Genomic DNA, 18,758 nt, shown 5'->3' on the forward strand with positions numbered 1-18,758 from the left:
TTTTCAAATTTGTATTTTTCATCTGTTTTTCTTTGGATATGAACAACAGATATTGACTTAGCTGTTTTTGGCTGGTGCCAAGTGCTAATGTGACCGCTTTTGCAGTCCGCAGAGCACTAGACGCTTTAGCGGCTCCGTAGCAATATCTAGCCACCTAGGCTTGGCTGGTTTAGAGGCCTAGGACCGCTCTAGCGATAGGCGTTTTAGCAGAATCCATTCTCAAAGTAATATGTAACCTTACTTCTTCAAAATTTTAACGTAAAGAAAAGAATATTTCATGCAATTAGCAAGAAAAGAACATTATGCTATGATTAAATTTAGTTCCCAAAGAAAAATCAGAACAGTTTTTTCAAGTCAAAATCATGAAAGATCAACTAGTCACTAATGGGAAGAAAAGACTCACAAACTTTTTTGCCTTAATAATTTTAACACTTCTTATACAACACAACCTTCAACTGCACTTCACCTACACACTACAGCAAATAAGGACCTAAAATTGACAACTTTAGTGACTTTACAACTCTGACAAGGACAAAAAAAATAAAGGCAAGCAACAAAAACCAATGCATCTGCCTATACCTGCATATGACCACACTAGAAGCCTTTTGGCATAATAAAAATACCTCCCAGTTGAGCAGGAGAGGAAAAAAGAATAAATTGAACCGGACAACAAACAGCTACGATTGTCCAAAATCAAGTGGACAAAAATATACACTAGCCATTAAATGCAACAATCAATGTATGCACAAGTTCTGCATGTTCCTTGATGTGCAGGAGCGTCAGCTCTCTGGAGCTATGCAAACATTCATCAATCTCCATGTTGAATTGTATATTTAGAACCACCATCAACTAGACCGTTGATGTAAGAATACAAATCCTGAATTCTCACGGATTAATGGAGGAGGTTCAACATCACCAATGTCTATTTGTTGCATCGTTTTGGAGATGTCATCCACGGAGAATGGAATGCTGCGTCATAATTTAAGACAAGCTATTGAATTTGAGGTGCTCAATAAAATGTACATGTATACCAAAGATTGAGGATGAGATATTTAATAAACGATACCTCGAATCATCATCCAACAAAAAGGAACTGCTGACAGCATTATTGGAGTCCTCTGTCATCCTAACTCTCATACTTGAAATAACCTATCAGTTTAAGGTAAAGCATAAAACCCATAATCAGGAACCAAGCGAACTGTTTAATAACAATACCAAAAACTACTGTAAACCTACATAGGCATCCAAACTGTAGGTGCAACCGTGCAAGAACTTACATCTGAAGAAACAGTGTGGGTTCCGTATTTGTCATCCCAGTACATAGTGCTGATCCTATACAGTTGCTGTATGCTAAGCACCTAATAAAAGAATAATATAAATTAAAGCAGCATGCGAGAAGTCAAAAGAAACAAAGGTTTTTTTTTTCTTTTCATAGGTAAAAGAAAGAAGCAAATTTTATGCAGAAAAAATGGGAAGAATGGAGTAGTATAGAAAAATGACTCCTTACTGGACAAAGTTCATTAGTGATTTCATTCAATGACTTTTTGGGCTTTTGATGTATAACCTGCGAGAAATTGAGAGAAAAAAAAAGTCAGATAAAAGCACCACATCATACAAAAATTCATTTAGCACATAGCCCCGAAATCAGTTTCTTACTAGGAATCCAATGGCCTGTCTAATGTGCTTCAACTCGTCCCATGCTGAGCCTACAAACTGGACATGAAAATACAGAAATAAGATGCTGAATAGCACTAAGAACTGAAAAGATACAGTAGAACATGCTTACTTCTTCAGTTGCATAGCAGCACCACTGTTCCAATTCAGCCAACCCAGCTTTCACGAACTCTCCATTACTAAATGAGCAACACTCACGCCTCAAAAGAAGACTGAATGTAAAGAAGGTTAACACACAGACACATAAGAAGATGACAATGTACTGAATGAAATCTATTTAATGTAAAAACATACAACTATTTACCTGTTGAAAAGTTGAACATTGATAAAGGAAAATATTTGAGTGAAAACCTTCCGAACTAAGAAGGGAGGAACCTACATAGGTGGAGCAATGGAAACATATAAACATCAAGGAGACAAAATGACAGTTGCTATTATTTAACACTTCAATCTTTAACTTACATGGTTTGATTTCATCATCATCAAGTAGTTGTTCAAACTTTTTACAATGCTTTGCCAATGAGCAAATAGAGCTTGCTGGGCAGCAGCATTAGCTTGGGATCTTCCTTTGATTAAACTTGCACGAGATGTTCTTGGTGCCTGCAGACATTATGTAGATAATGATCTGACAAAATTAACTCCTTCCCTCTTTCTCTCGGCAGAAAAAATAATTACACTGGGGAGAGAACAAAATAGAAAAGGTAACACAGTGTCCCAAAGAGAAAAGGTGGTCTCTCTATAAATTGCTCAGCTTCAAGGCACAGTACTAAACCTAGAAAGATCCACTCGTTCCAACACCTTGGGCTGGAAGAGAAGTATCATCACTAGTCATTGGATTTGTCTGATTTATTTTACAGTCATTTTAATAGATAAGAGGAACTCCTGACTTGACCAGGCAGAAACATTCAAGAGCTTGCTCGTTGCATAATTTACAATACCGATTAACTTCTTAAGTGACAATCAATCTATAAGATTGTACTGCTTTAACACATTGACTAGTTCAAGCATCAGAGAACTACTCAGTGGTAATCAACCAACCCAAGTGCTAAAAACCCCAAGTTATCATAACAATTCTACAGTAAGCATATGGACTAGCTGAAACTACACATCAAGCAGTAAACATTCTATTCCATAATATTTCTGGGACCTGTGGCATAAATAATACTAGCTCATAAAAAGTAATGCACCTGAATACATAGCCCAAGCAATGGGGAGATCTCTTTCTTCAAATTGTCTCTTATCATTCCATATATTTTCTCCAAAAAGGCAGTCAGCTGCTGTTTGAACAGCAGCGCAGGATACTTGGCCTCAACATGACGTAAGTCATCCAATCTCCCAAGCATACGCCCATTGAGAACTGAAAGCCCAGCACTCTGAGGAGAACCTCGCAAGCCCTACATAAACATTAGAGATAGCAGAGGAGAAGTATTAACTATGATATGACTTAGAAATTGGGTAACCAGCTGAAACCAGAGAACTTAATATAAACCATAGAGCTCATACTTGGGACATCCTTCCAAACAAAGAGGCTGAACTGGATCTCCGCCTCTGCGGAGTCAAATTAGCAGCCCCACTAGCTTTAAGTGTTTGTTGAAGCAGCATCAACAATGTGGACGTATTGCATAACCAGTAGGCTAATACATCATTATTATCTGGGACCTGTAATGAAGAAGTTTCAGAAATTAATTGCCTTAGATTTATAAACATTAAGTTCAGGAAAACTGGAATGATATAACATTACCAAAGTAATAAGCTTTCTACCTCTATGGCTGAAGCAATGGTTTGTATTATACGGTCAAAAACACTAGTTCTTTCCACTTCAAAGGACCTCCAGTGGAGCAGACATTTGTATATGAGACAAGCTGCAATTGGTTTGCCTCCAGAAAAGCCCAAATCTTGAGAAATGCACTTAATGAGCATGTCTTGGTTCTCCTGTGAAAAAGGATAAATTGTACAAAAACGATTTCCGAAGTTTAGATGTCACAGTGTGATTAAACAAGCATAATTGATCAGGTAATATTTTGTGCAAGCCAGTGGACCACTTACCTGCTGCTTTTCATTTAGAGACTTCTGTGGTTTCTCTTCAGATGAAGGCTCCTTTGGACTTGCTACAACAAGACTCATATCCTATGCCATATAAACAAGCATATACATCAAAAGAGGCAGACGTTTAATTTACATTAAAAAATGATAGTAAACACATCAATCTGCAACTATTGAACTTACAGAATTAGGTTTTGATTCTCCATTTATAACATTGCCATTCTCCGGAGTCCTCTGCAATTTCATGAAGAGAGTAATTATCTAGACCACCTGCTGCTATTATGAAAATCTACTCCCTCAAAAAAAAATCTAAGAAGATGAGAATTGGCAACTGGTTGTGCACCTGTATGATGGTAGTCTTTGGCCGTGCAGATAAAGCTTTTCCAGTTGGTGACATGGTCAAAGCTTGTTGACGAAGCACTTGGTTCTCTGATTCCATGTTGGAAAGCTTCTCTTCAAGCCTGAAACAAGAGACAAACAAAGAGGCAGTAGATGAAAGAGAGCGTCAGAATGTCTTTACATTCTTTAAGACTGCAAAATCCTATGTTTGGGAAGTCCAGCTCACAAAACGTGATGATTTAAGGATGTAAATCTACTATTATACTGCATGCTGGTTGTTCATAGCTAGAAATCTTAAGATCAATGCCCATAACCTTATTTAGGTTCAATCAAAAATAAAAAAAGACATGAATCGTGGCAAATCAGCGCTACTTTTGCTCTGTATGTTTGATCAAAAGACTCTTGATTACAAGGTCAGACTAACAACAATAAACCCATAAAGAGGTGAATAAGTTGACTCTGTCATAGACAGAGAGTCAATATTAATTTACAAACCTCTGCACAGAATCTTGAAGCTGATCTACTTTTCGCTCGGCAGTTTCTAGTTTGCTAGCCAGCTCTGTGTTTTTGGCCTCTGCATCCCTGGAAGAATCTCTAGCCTCTTCTGTAGCTTTCTTTTCGGATGCCAGCAAAGCCTGGATAGTTCATGAAACAACTTTTTTATACGAAATAGCAACCGATTAAAGATCAACTTTTTATTATTGGTTTATGATTTAGCACATGAATGGGAATCTTTTGAGGTTAATTCCTCCTCCTAGGCCAGCTCAGAAGCAACTTCAAGGTGGAGAATGAACTTAAGGAGTACACTTGCAGAAACCATGATACAGAATATTTTGCAACATCAAAGTCAAGCATATGCACTTGTAACAGTGTTTATCCAGTAAAATGGATCAAATAAATGCAGTGACAGGAATTGTACGTTGTAGCGCTCCCAATCCAACTATCTTCTTTTTTTTTCATAACTGAAATCCTTCAGGGCTGGTGGTGCATGGTTTGAAGTCCGTGAATAATAGGCCCACCTATCTACCTTTTTTTACTTCAATACCAGGCTTTTGTCTAGCAATCCTGCTATAGCCATTAGCACAATAAGACTTATATGTTCCATAGGATTTCCATACATCGATCAGTCTTGAGCTATGACTAACTAGCTTCCTTCCTCTCCTGGCTATCATCATCAATATCTTGGTCTAGGTCCAAGATAATCCTTTGTTCCATAACCGTTGGTCTATTTACAACAAGCCAATTAAGAAGTCTCAAATGTACTAGCACTCAATTTTTGGTCGTCATCAAAGAAGTGACGTCTGGGGCTTCCTCTTTCCCTTTAAATAAAACAGGTGAAGTCCATCCTAAAGTTGTTCAAACCCTTGTAGCACCCTAATTATCAAAGCGCAGGGGCAAGACTTCTCTATGAAATCGAAACTTTATGTAGAATTGGATGTTTGGCAAGGGGGTTTTATTTGCAATAATCAACATCATATGCTATTTCATATTCATATGCCCTCTAACTTGAACTTCCTGGCTAATTTGGTTAGAGGACAGATTCATATTCATAAGCCCTCTAACTCACAAGGAAATAAAGAATTGGTTGGCAGTTTTTATTAAGGTTTGCGTCCAACTATAGAGATAATAAGCCTTGGGGTAGTGGAACCATACCTTCAAATTATCTACTTCAGCTGACAGGGCATTTATTTTTTCAGTGTCTTGAACTATAACTGGGGTCTCCTTGATGACTGGAGGTGCTTCTTCAATTGCTCTCCGTGCTGCCTCCCGCTCTTGGACAACTTTAGCATTTGCTTCTTCTACTTGCTTTTGCATTGTATGCAGTGCCTCCTGTAGCTTTGTAACTTCTTGGGCTTTAGTCTCCTCCAGCTCAGCCTGTATTAATCCAAAGAACAATGGTGTCAGAATCTAGGAAATGACCAAGGAGAAACTTCCCTAGAAATAAGAGTAACTTACCCTGAGTCGTTTCTCAAATTGCAACCGCCATGTAAGTTCTTCCACTTTCTTTTCGAGCTTGTCCTTGGCTTCTTTGAGAGCACCTGTTTCCCTTGCAGCCTGTATAAGTAATCTCTCATTAACAATGATCTTCCTTCTCTGAACCAGATGATATGAAGACATTACTACAAGACATGATCTCTGAAATGCATAACAAACCATTTTGAGATTTCGAAGCTCCTTCCTGGCGACCCGTCGCCTCCAACCACACTGAGTAATGATCGCAGCTCTCTGAAGACTTCTGTAATAAGAATAAGCGGCATGGCCACGTGCATGAGCCTGCAGGATAGTAAGCAAATCATGTATCAGATATTATACTCTTTCAACATTTCAAGACTTCATGTATCTTCTGCATATATGATAGGGAAGATCACAAGCATTGTAATAGCAGTAGAGAGATAAATTCCTGTATTTTAATTGCAGCTTTAGTGTGTTTCCGGAATCTAAAGTCATTCCGAGCAACCATGGCTCTCATGCCTGTTTGCAACATAATTGCAGAAGAATGCAGCGTTGTATATGTTATGTGTGCAACATGACATCTGAAATTCTTTTGAATCTTCAGAGAAGCTGCTTCACGTCTCAGTTGTTCATACAGTTTGCAGGACAGCATAGCTGACATTATGACCAAGAAAATAGTACACACGGTGTTAATAGTTATAAGAAGAAACATTGACAAGTCAGCTAATAAGAGAGTAAGTAATTGTCCTCAAACAAGACTCGCAGAGAAAAGTTGAAACCTATGCATTTCTAATCATAAATTGGAGCAATTGACATATGTTTTCAAGTTTTGTGGTCAGGAGAACTCTTGAAACCAGTTGACTTCTCAATGCCAGTTCAATTTTGTATTGACTTAACCAAATTAGAGCTGTAGAGCTTTTTTCCTTTTTTCATTGTATTGACCATACCAAATTAGAGCTGTAAAGCTTTTGAAGAGGTGGAATACGACTCTGTGCAGACTAGGGTGTTTCTATCGGCTTCAGTTCACTTTTGGTGCACCCATGAGCTTCCCGTTAGTATAAGATGGCTGGTGTCTATCGTAACCAACCATATTGTCATCTACTTCTTTAAAACTTCTGGCTATCCAGGGTATTCCCCTCCACATCATCAATAATTTATTTCTAATAAAAAATAAATAATAATGTGCATGAATATGTAAATTGAACCAAAGCTTTTGAAACTTGAATAAAGCACCATGGGGATACACAAGCATCATAAATCATATAATACTAGAAACATTCCTTAAAGTTGGCCTCAAAGCACCGTATTAGGCTAAATGTATGTTTAAAAATCAAAGTCAAACAATGTAAAGGGAAGCTATAGCTACTCCTCCATGGGCCAGTCCCAAAACATTCTTCTCAGTGAAGTAGGGAGCAGATGAAAGAAGTTTCAGTGACCTAATTGTAGGCTTTCAAATGAGTGATTGAAACATACCTCGCCAACATGATTGCAACTGAATAGCAGCTTGACGCAGAGAAACAAATTCTTTTCGCATAATATATGTACGGATTTGTCTTTGAATAATTTTTGCTGCATTTCCAAGTACCTCAGCTCTCCTAGCATCGAGCTCAGCCATCTGTCCAGCCCGCAAAAAGACCTTTGTCTTTCCCATCTGTAAAGACGGACATTCAGATAATGTAAAGACACCAAAATCTCTATGCAGATTTCATGATGCCACGAAAGGTATATAAAAGAACTTGTCTAATACTTCCCTAGCTCAGATATTCCCTCAGCAGTTCAATAACCAACCTACTCTAGTTGGAAGATGAGAACATTTGATTCAGCACAATATCAAAAATTTACCTGATAACCCTCAAGTCCCTTCTTGTCTAGAATCATCTGGCATGCAACTTTGTCATCATAGCTGACAAGGGATCATTATAGATCATCAGAAAAATCATAAAGAAACTGATAGGAAAGAAGGAAATTCACATATGAGAATAAAAGTTTCAGTTAGAATTGACACACAACGAGTCTGGAAAACTTACCTTCCAGCTAAAACTTCTGGAGCAAGAACACCAAATCTAAGAAGAAACTCATAAAATGTACGTCTAGTAGGATATCCAGCACAACTGATTCTGATAGCTTCTAAGACACCCTAGAATAAAAAGAACAACTTATGTGAAGGGCAAGAAGAAGTAATAAATTCATTACAATTGCAGGCACAAGGATGAGCATCAATAGACACTTACACCACATCGCAATTGCTGGATCACATTCAGATTCTCAAAGATACAAGGCTTAAGGGCATTATTAGGCTTTACACATCTGATGTAGTGAGGCTCTGTTGAACTTAATGTTTCCATTAAAGATTGCAGTTGTAGCTGCAAGCATGTAAGAAAAGGCTTCAGCAATCAGAAAAGTATCATTATAAAAAACATATACTAGAAGTTCACATATGCTGTAATGAACCATTTTTGCTAGAACGAGAAACGGAGAAAACAAAAAAATAAACACAGAAACACTATAAAAACATATACTAGAAGTTCACATATGCTGTAATGAACCATTTTTGCTAGAAAGAGAGATGGAGAAAACAAAAAAACAAACACAGAAGCACTAAAACACAACACAATAGCAGAAATATGAATCTTTTGAGATGATAAAAGCAATATTGCAACAAAAAGAACACAATCAAAATTAATATTGTGATAAAAGAAGTGGAGATGGAGGTCCAAGCATTAACAACCACAACGTGCTACGGGTAAAAAGTAGCATACCAATCAGTCAAATGATACATGGACCTAACAAGACAAAGGCAAGACTTACTCTAACTAGAATTTACTAGGCATACAATTGACTAAGAATGGATAGCAAAAACTTCAGAAATTCCATTGTAAAGCACAACTCATTCAGTTACATGAAGCAATACATTATTCTATTACTCCACATGATTCTTGGACAAATCTGAAGCTCCTAGTATACAATGAAAACTAAACGCAAGAGCTCCTCATAAGACATTTATTTGTAAGAAGCTTCTCTTAGATATATAGATTAGTCTTTATTTTTTCATATACAGCTGATCCATTAATTATTTTCATCTTCAAGAACCTTTGTGATGACTCAGATGTTACGCCTGGTAATTAATATCAAGTTATTAAGAGAAAGATAACTCACACAATAGAAAACCCAGATAATAGAAATTCATACATCTAATTAAGCTATAAAGAAAAAGAAGAGACATTTTCCTGGGATTGGTGAAGCATGTTCTTTTAATTGTTTCTAAAATCTACATTAACCAAAATACTTGATGGATAAAGATGAATTAACCTTAAAACGAGACCCTATGGAGGAGAATTTGGACGATTTCGATGAATCTTCAGGTAGAGGAGGAAACAAACCCGCCACAAAAGTACATTTTGAGGCTGTTAACAGAACCTGATGTTCTGCAACCACATAATCTTTGTTCTTATCCAGAAACAGATCCGCTTGATATGTCACCTGCATATCATATGGACGCTTTAGCCTTGCATTGAAAACTGTGAAGGTATAGATGTTTCCATAAAGACGAACTAGTCAGCACCTCTCCAGCATAATGAGATATTGTAAAACTTGTCCGTGAAAGTTTAGGTTTGATGAAGCGCTTGTTTTTAGGGAATGTTTGGTACAACTTCTGAGCAAATGTTTCATGAGTAGATTTAGGAAACATACTGCAAGGACCAATAAATGAACAAAAATTATATCATAAGCTGACGAACCGAAAACAAGAAAAAGAAATATATATATATATATGATGAATAAATAATCAAGCATGCATACCAGGCTTCATCTAACAGAGCAATAATTCCCCCAGGTTTCTGCAAGTTTTCAACTTCAGTTGTTACAATTTAAGTTACCAAAAGACTGAGGCTAGAACTAATAACAAATCATAGCATCGCATGATAAGTTACAGAGGTATACCTCTTTCCAACAAAATGAAAAAAATCAATCAATAAACAATGAATCAACCCATTGGTTGCAGACCTTTTCAATCAGATCCAGCACATCTTGGTTGTCAACAAACTCTATGTAGCTCCAGTTAATCTCTTCTTTTTCATATTCTTCTTGTTCCATCTTGAACACGTGCTGAAATCATAAGATGGAGTGACATTATTAAATACCCAAGATCCCCCCTAATAAGCAAAGAGGTGGGGCAGCAAACACATCACAACTTACTCATATATACCCTTATCAGATTGAAAATAAAGAAATGAGGAAAACAGTTTTAAAATGCAAGAATGAGATCTAACCTGGTTAAAATGTTGTTGCAACTTTTCATTTGTAAAATTGATGCAGAATTGCTCAAAACTGTTTTACACGGGAAACTGTTAGAAAGACACCACTAAGGTTTGAAGTAAGCAGCAGCAGCAGAGCATATGCCATACTGAAAGATTACCTGTTCGTTTTAAAACTCTCAAATCCATAAATATCAAGAACTCCGATTATTGACTTGGAGTTTGGATCCTGGCCAATTGAGATGTTTATCTTTTCCACAATCCTGGAGTCAATAGACGAATATTTTAAGATACAAAAGAAGATAGAAATATAGAACACCAACTAAGTGCGTGTATGTATTTGGCTTGCTTACCAGTCGAAAAGGCGAGAATATATGGTTTTAGCCAAAGCATCCCTGCTACCCAGAGCAGCTTCTGGATCAAGAGTCCTTGTAATAACCTCCTCGGGTGTGATCATCACACGTGTAATTAGTGCATCTTCCAAGCTCTTGGCATCACACCTATCAATTCTTATTCATAAGATCCAGCAGAAATAACATATCCAAAATAAGAACATGCAGTGAGATTCAACAGTAGAAAATAGACCTACTTGAGTAACTCCGCCGTCATATTGAGATGAAATCGAGACTGCTCATCCTTAATCACAGAAGAGTCAATCTCCTCACCTTTTGCAAATTCGACATTACCAAGGTGAAGAATTGCAGCAACCACCCTGAAAATTGCATCCTGAACAAATTTGTTAAGGCATTAGCAATTCATGTTAACCGCAAAACAAATTAGTCGGGAGGAAAACTAACCTGCTCTTCCTCACTGATTCCTACGATATCCATAGCCCTTCTTGTTGCAAGATATTCTTCAGCATCATTTACTCCATCCAATTCATAATACTTGGACTGATTAAGATAGTGAAATGATTTTGGGTTCTGTAGTTTATATCTCTCTACCTCCTGCAAAGCAAAAGAATATCATAATTATGTGCATCACCAATGTTAGATCAGATAAAGACGATTAAAAAAAAGCATAGATACCTCAGCTGGAGCAGCACAAAGAAGATAAAAGCAATGGTAGTTTCTCTCAGGATTTGAAATTTGACAGACGCGAGATCTCTCCAGAAGGTAAGTTCGTATAGCTGCCCCAGATATCCTCCCACTCTTATCAAATTGTATCTCAACAAATTTACCAAAACGACTGAAAGCATTATACCATTTCCATCACGGAAAGGAACATCATATTTAGAAATCATCAACAAAGTTGCTGAAGCAATTAGCATCAACTGTGGCATCAATTAGAGAAGTGGCTAACCTTGAGTTGTTGTTTCTCACAGTTTTGGCATTTCCAAATGCTTCAAGAACGGGATTGGACTGTGTGTCAAGTGTTAACAATAACAAGAATTTTGAGACAGTAATTTGATAGAATAAGACCAGTTTCAGCGGAAAATGCTAATGATAGATTAAAGTTGAAGTGAAAGGTCATCTTACTTCTAGAACTTGTTGTTCTACAGTTCGTCCTTCGACACCTGACCGGCCCCCAAGATGTGCAAGATAACGCATAAGCATTTTAGTAGTTTCAGTTTTACCAGCACCACTTTCTCCACTAACCAATATTGAATTGCTTTTTCCCTCATTGATCATTGCCCTGAGACCAAAATGAGAAATAAATAAGTGCCATGCCAAAGCAACTAAAAAGAGGAACACACATCAAAGAAGAACTCAACCTATATGCAACATCTGCAACTGCAAAAACATGCGGACTTAGCTCCCCAAATGCTGCTCCTTTGTACTGTTCCATCATGTGAGTGTCGTACAGATGAGGCAATCTTTGGAAAGGGTTTACTGCAATCAATATGTTCCCAGTGTACGTCTAGACAACAGATAAAGAAAAACTAAGAAAAGTTTCTCCAAAGGATAATAAATTCATAGAATACAATTAGCAGGTATTGACGATCAATTTGCATGATTACAAGGAAAATCAGAGCTCTTACATAAATTTCATTGAGCTCATATCGGGTGGCCAAGTTCTGCAGAACTCCAGGTTCATGCAAATAGGAAAGCTTGGTCATATCATCTACACCTCCAGGAGGAGCCTCAGTATCTTTAGGGAACACTTTAGCGATTTTAGCAACAACCTGAGATCAACAGTTTGAAACAATAAAAACCTTAGATAAAAAAGAAAAAACTTTGGGCACAACCAAAAAAATGCAAGAACTGATTTGTTGGTTTCAAACTTCAGGGACCGGCAGACAGCAGGTAATCTGAAAGTGTGGAAGTGTCCTCCAGAAAAACTACTCATGTTTGAATAAGTTAATGACTGCATGACTAGGAGGAACATAAAACTTAACACTACAAGAAGAACACAGTTAACAAAGTTACAGTCTAGAAGAATCAAGTGTTCGCTGGAAGCCAATATGATGATAGACAGAGGTGGATTTAACATGTGTGCAGGGTTCACAGACCCAGTAGCTTTTGCTCTAACCCTATATATGCATTAAAATGTACTACATATTTATAAATTTCAGTGTGAACCAGCTTATTAACGTATGCTAACTTGAAGTCATTGTAGGAACTCATAACTTTTAAAATCATGGATCCGCCTTTGACAATAGACAATCAAAATTAAAATATTGACACTAACTTGAAATAGAGAAAACTGATACTCTTGGTGCATAAGGAAGGTGACAAGCAAAAGTGCTTGTAAGCAGAATCAATGCATGAAGAACAAGAATTAACATTTAGAAAAATAATCAAGGTGTAAATGCAAAAGAAAGCCACAACGTCAATATGAAAAGTGTTCATCAGTTTCATCACCCTATATACTTTTTGAATTCATTTATAAGAAAGTAAAGAGAAGTGAACCAATCTAAGTACACGTAAGTAACTTGGTTCATAATGTCAGTCAAAAAAGGAAAGCTTCTACCATAGACCTGCTTCTAATTTCTCTCCACGCGAAGCATTCCAGTTACAGTGAACCATCACATGGGTCTAAGCTTGTGCATTCATAGCCCTTTTGAGGGATTTAACAATTATTTGCATTAGCTAGAATTGGGAAGGCGTTAGTTCTCAGTACCATCCATTGGTCGCAACCCAGAACGAGTTATAAGAATGTTTTGAATATACTCAGTATGGCGTACTTGGATATATAGCATGCATGCATATTACATACATGTATGCACACACATGCATATTACGTACATGTATGCACACACAAATACACACATACAAACAATAGCACGTCGTATGTTCCTTACGGTATATAAAAACTATCTTTAGGAAAAGGAACCAACATGCAGGATATTTCACCTTAATAGAATACAAATGACCGATTTCTCAATATTAAAAAATATCTACTTTCACCAGTGAGGTCTGACCAGATCCATTAACAAGTTCAGAATTTATGAGAACATTCATTCAATGTCGCTCCAGATTGACACAAAGTATTGCCCTTGAAAAAATATTGCTGTTAAAAAACCAAATACTCACTTCTTTCCCATCGGAGGTTTTAACATGAAGATCTTGACCATGTATTTTGATTACTTCTCCATCTTTCCATGCCAATTTAGGGTCTTCCACCCAAACATGAGAACCGACAATAATGTTGACTGATGCCTGCAAAAAGGTACTTGCATGAGATACCAAGAGGACAATGATTACTGCACAAAATGTCAAGTCATTCGAATACGACACCAGAAAACTTAATCTTTATACACAGTATTCAGATAAAATGGACCTGAATAGAGTGGATTTATATATCAAAGTCCAACTTGAGGCATACTTAATTTATTAATTGAGACACAAGATCAAAGAATTCTTCAAGACAAGTCTTTAAACTATGTTCATACTAACGGGGAGAGAATAAGAAATAAGGGAGGAAGAAAGGGTGGGTAATTCGTCCAGTGTTGACATTTCTTTTTAAAAAATAAATTAGCATTGCCTTGTTTAGAAACTAAGAGATGGAAAGAAACAGACAAGAAAAGGCAAGACAAAACTTTTTGAGAAAGAAGAAGATGCAAGACATTTTGTGAAATTTACGCATGCAGTCGAACCGCAGAATCCAGCCGGAAAAAGAAATCATGCATCTAAAGCAGTACTCTCCATCAGTGCTAGGCATAGAGGTCTTTCTACTATCCTCTATCATAATACGAAAAAAAATAATCGGAAATTTGTAAAGCAACACATATAGCTAAACGGACAGGAGTCACTCAGGGAATGAAACTGTCAGTCTAAACTTCTATTCTTTTTGAACAGGTAAGGCAGGCTAAAATTTGAATACAATAAAGCACCTCATATGTCAACGCTTTCCAAACATATCTTAACATGAGTAAGCTCTAAGGCATCCTTCCTATATACAAAGAAAATTGGAATCCTAAAATAAACGATGATATTTCTAGAATAAATATCAGGAGAGGGCTGAGAGGAAAAGAACTGCTAGATGATTTCATTCCATCTATCTAAGCTTTGGTGGACAGATTCACCCCAAAACTTGTGTTAGCATTGATGGGAGATAGAAGGTACCATGTGGATCAGTTGAGGTGCATGCAAGTGGGTGTGGCCACCATAGTTATAAAAAAAAGGGCGGTTGATATTTCGGGAAAGATCATTAAAGCTAATGTAAGAAATTATCGAACCTTCCACTAACTCAATTGAAGCATTTCAGATAAAAAAATATAATACATCATTACCATTTTCAAAAAAAAAATAAGTTAAACAGAAACTTCAGAAATTTTCTTTTCTCGCGACCTTCTTGCTTCTTTTCTTAATGGGTTCCTTAAAATGACAACCTATTTCATTCCTCTTTGAAGCAATATTATGTTGTAATCCTTTTCAAAGCTAATACAAAATTCTTTCTCGAATAATACAAGTGTTATCAAATTGATAAAAGTAACAAAGAAACATAACTTTGTTTATGTTCTTTCTCTTTACAAACTTCTCATCAGATATGAAATATTTTTGAAGCACAAAACGTCTGAAAGAACACCTGCCTTGTACTAATTTGACCATAGGAACCTTCACCACTTAGATGCTAGAATGACGTTTAGGGCTTTAGACTAGTGGTACTGGTCGCAGACTTTCACACAATAGGTGGTTTCTATCCAAACTATTCCCTTCACTCTTCCCACTCCCCTAATGTAATTAGAAAAATCAAAAAGAAAATGTCAAGAGCTGATTTTTAACTGTATCCTTCTTCTCGTCAGAAGCATTGTGAAAATATTACATGGGCTTTTACTTTGACTAGTACACATTATTCGTTTATGCAAGAGACCAATACACATAATTAGTTGCTGTAGTATTTTTAGGTTAACAACAAACACACTTTTTAAATTCACATTAATATGGCTGTCCTTTTTGAACTGAAAATGATATCTTAATCAATTTCTTCCCTTCCTGCAGTGTCAAGAAGTCCCATGATATATATTTGCAAATATACATCTTATCACCCATGTGTCACTCATTTTTACATCTCAAGTTTTGGACCAATGTAATTACATGAGGAGACTCCACAAGAGATCAGTGGTCATAGCTGCATCTGACATTGGACAACTTTGATTTTAGAGCATTGAGGTGCTACAAACACCGAAATTTATTTTCAATGATTCAAAATTTAATGTGTTTACTGTTGCAAAGAGACTACCTTTTCTGAAAAAATTAATGCATTCTTTCTTTTTTTGACGACCAAGAAATCCTTGAAGGCAACTGGGGCAAGATTCGGAACTCGGTGGATAATGAGCTCACCTCTCTACCTCTCTCCACTTAAACACAAGATTTTTGACGGCGGTAGGGTTCGAACATGTGACATGTGCCTATTTCTCAGCGATAGGGTTCGAACATGAGACATGCGCCTATTTCTCAGCGGTAGGGTTCGAACATGAGACATACGCCTATTTCTCAGCGGTAGGGTTCGAATATGAGACATGCGCCTATTTCTCAGCGGTAGGGTTCGAACATGAGACATGCACCTATTTCTCAGCAGTAGGGTTCGAACATGTGACATGCGCCTATTTCTCGGCGGCAGGGTTCAAACCCATGACATGTGTCTAACCCACACATCACGCGTTAAGCTCGTACACGTAACCAAGCCCCATCCATGTTATAAACGATACATCCATTCTTTATAAAAAGTTGTAATTCAATCTTTAAAGTATACATGTAGCCTTGGAAAGTCTTGTTAATTATTTCTTCCCTGTAAACACCTATTCCACTGGTCAAAATATTCAAATCTAGTGATTTCATGCCCTTCATCTTTCCACTATTCATATTGTTCTTTTCTTCATCCATTGTAAATTCAAATAAATGCAGTTGAGAGATTTTGAAGTAGCAAAAAACAGTTGAGAGAGTCGAGAGATTTAAGAGTTCTCCAGAACTTCTATTTGAGTGCACATTAGAAGTTTCTTAAGTGGTTTGTTATACCTTTGAAGTAGGAAGTCACCTTGCTATTACCTAGGTGGCAACGGAAATCTACTGTGAAGACACGCCTTCCGTAGCAGTATCCAAAACTCTATCTCACTATTATTAATTTTTACATCTTATTTATTATTACTAAGTGCTCTATTGAATGGTATTTCTATCTCTATTATTTCCAAAAAAAAAAATATATATATATGGATACCTCTAACAAGATAAAGTTTAATTTAAACACAGTAGTGTAGTGTCTATTTGCCACATTCACCTCTAAAGCTGAAGTTGCATTTTCCAAATTTTAGCTCCTCAAATTATTACTACAAGCAGCCTCTTAATTAACACTACATACAACCTCTTTTAATATGCGGATTACTCACTCTGGTCTGCAACCTCTGTTTATTCTAATAATAAAATCAAATTACAATTCAGTTGTTAATTCTAGCGTTTATCTCTTTCTGACATCCAAATTCCAGACTTAACAAAAAATGGATAAAATCAAATTTTACGAAATGACTTCAAAGAAATACCTTTAAACCATCCATCGATATACAGTCATAAAAACCTCATAGAAGTTCTCACTCTTCTCGGTCCAATTCCTATATATTCCACACATACCCAAAAAAAACGCTAATATTTCCTAATGATACCCGAATTAAATTTCATCCACACAATAACCTCAAAATAATTAATAAACGGCAAATTGACTCTGCGCTGAACAGATTTGACTAGAGCAACAAGCAATAAGTCCTTCGGAAATGAAACAAGGCAAGAGGTATAAAACGACAAGGAACCTCGCCGTTTCAGCATAGACTTACCATTGACGAGTTTTGAACTATCGATCTCCTGCTCCCCAACTCATCAAGGCAAAGAGAAACGAAGTTTGAGTCGGTTAGTCAGATCGGACTCCCCAAACTTCAAATATTCCAGCCGAAGTAAGCGACGACGATGATGAAGAAGAATTAAGCAAAGCTTGCCTCCGATGAATCAACTTATGGTAAAGCGAAAACCGTTTCTGTTTGTTTCTCTATCTATATATATCTGCGTATATATATATATGTATATGCCTCCGTATATCTGTATGTATTTTGTGAAGAAGAAAATGGGTAGACTTTCTCTCTCTAAACAACTTTATATGTATATTTTGTTTGAAGCTTTTACTCTTTTTTTTTTTTAATTTGGAAAGTTAAGTTATTTTCATTTGCTGTGTTTCCTATGAGGTTGGGGGTAGGTGGTGGGGCCTACACTGGGCGGTATTTTTTGTAAATTGTAAGAAGGGGAGGGGGGCACTGGACACAAAAACCGACAATTTAAGGGGGCGGATTTCTGACACTATTTATGTTTTATGTGTTTGGGCATAATATTCTGCTTATTTACGATATTTTGCCATTCATTTTTGGACAAATTCGAACGCTACCGTCTACCGCTTTTTCCCTGCTGGTAATTTGAATTTTACGGCATATGTGTTAGATTTGAATTAACAGCTAGGTTTCATTTGTACCGCCTATCTTGGATTTTGGAAACACAATTATGACTGCACTCATTGCTGATTAAGAGCTTGTTTGGGATTTTTTAATCTTATTTTTGGATTTTTATTTTTTAACTTGGAATCAAATTCGTAGAAGTAATTTTAGAATTTTCATAGACAGTCTAAAAGTGATTAAAAGTTATTTTGGTTTAAAGATATTTAAAATAACTCAATCAAATTAGACGCTACTTCTACTATAATAAAGGTTTAACCCATTGATGACCACCTATATTTGGCACATATTTTCACTGCTTAAATACTTTAACTAGGCGTTGTTCATTTTAGACACTTCATGTCATGCCTCACTATATCATTTTGATACTTTTTTGACAATCAGCCAAATGTGTAAAGTGTGTAACACTCTCGCTAATGACGTGTCAAAGTGGCGAATTAAATGAAGACATGTGACATTTATATTGAAAACAATTTTTAAATAATATATTTTGAGTAGAAAAAACACGGCAAATCACTCAATGACATGTGTCATTTTTAAACCCAAATAATTCAAAAACAAAATAACACACAACCCACCCAGATTATCTTCTCCAGCACCCACCACCCCCAGATCCCTAACCCTTT

At 36.6% G+C, this 18,758-nt stretch overlaps 1 protein-coding gene across 1 annotated transcript; it reads right to left on the reverse strand.

Moving 5' to 3' along the window:
* Positions 1–453: 453 nt before the first annotated feature.
* LOC125876197 (myosin-17-like) lies at positions 454–17,718 on the reverse strand. The gene is made up of 39 exons (XM_049557315.1): positions 17,470–17,718; positions 13,739–13,864; positions 12,244–12,387; positions 11,977–12,122; positions 11,741–11,897; positions 11,565–11,623; positions 11,291–11,450; positions 11,060–11,209; positions 10,852–10,988; positions 10,616–10,762; positions 10,424–10,525; positions 10,278–10,335; positions 10,012–10,113; positions 9,808–9,845; positions 9,572–9,698; positions 9,319–9,489; positions 8,241–8,372; positions 8,037–8,146; positions 7,852–7,912; positions 7,483–7,660; positions 6,457–6,663; positions 6,211–6,329; positions 6,013–6,111; positions 5,710–5,931; positions 4,552–4,691; positions 4,061–4,178; positions 3,901–3,951; positions 3,721–3,801; positions 3,436–3,606; positions 3,178–3,333; positions 2,862–3,068; positions 2,137–2,274; positions 1,979–2,049; positions 1,787–1,886; positions 1,657–1,713; positions 1,508–1,564; positions 1,278–1,358; positions 1,067–1,149; positions 454–969 (listed from the first exon to the last, which is right to left on the reverse strand). Exons 1-39 carry the CDS (start codon positions 17,470–17,472, stop codon positions 846–848), a joined length of 4,590 nt encoding a protein of 1,529 aa, XP_049413272.1. The 5' UTR covers positions 17,473–17,718; the 3' UTR covers positions 454–845.
* Positions 17,719–18,758: the final 1,040 nt, after the last annotated feature.

The sequence above is a fragment of the Solanum stenotomum genome, chromosome 9 (assembly GCF_019186545.1).
Source record: "Solanum stenotomum isolate F172 chromosome 9, ASM1918654v1, whole genome shotgun sequence".
In the NCBI taxonomy this organism is placed as follows: Eukaryota; Viridiplantae; Streptophyta; class Magnoliopsida; order Solanales; family Solanaceae; genus Solanum; species Solanum stenotomum.

Excerpts from the sequence above, each read along its gene's own strand:
- LOC125876197 (XM_049557315.1), bottom strand. Across the intron at positions 7,913-8,036 it reads CCAGAAGTTTTAGCTGGAAG|CTATGATGACAAAGTTGCAT; the intron begins GTAAGTTTTCCA and ends ATCCCTTGTCAG. Across the intron at positions 3,069-3,177 it reads TGTTTGGAAGGATGTCCCAA|GGCTTGCGAGGTTCTCCTCA; the intron begins GTATGAGCTCTA and ends ATGTTTATGTAG.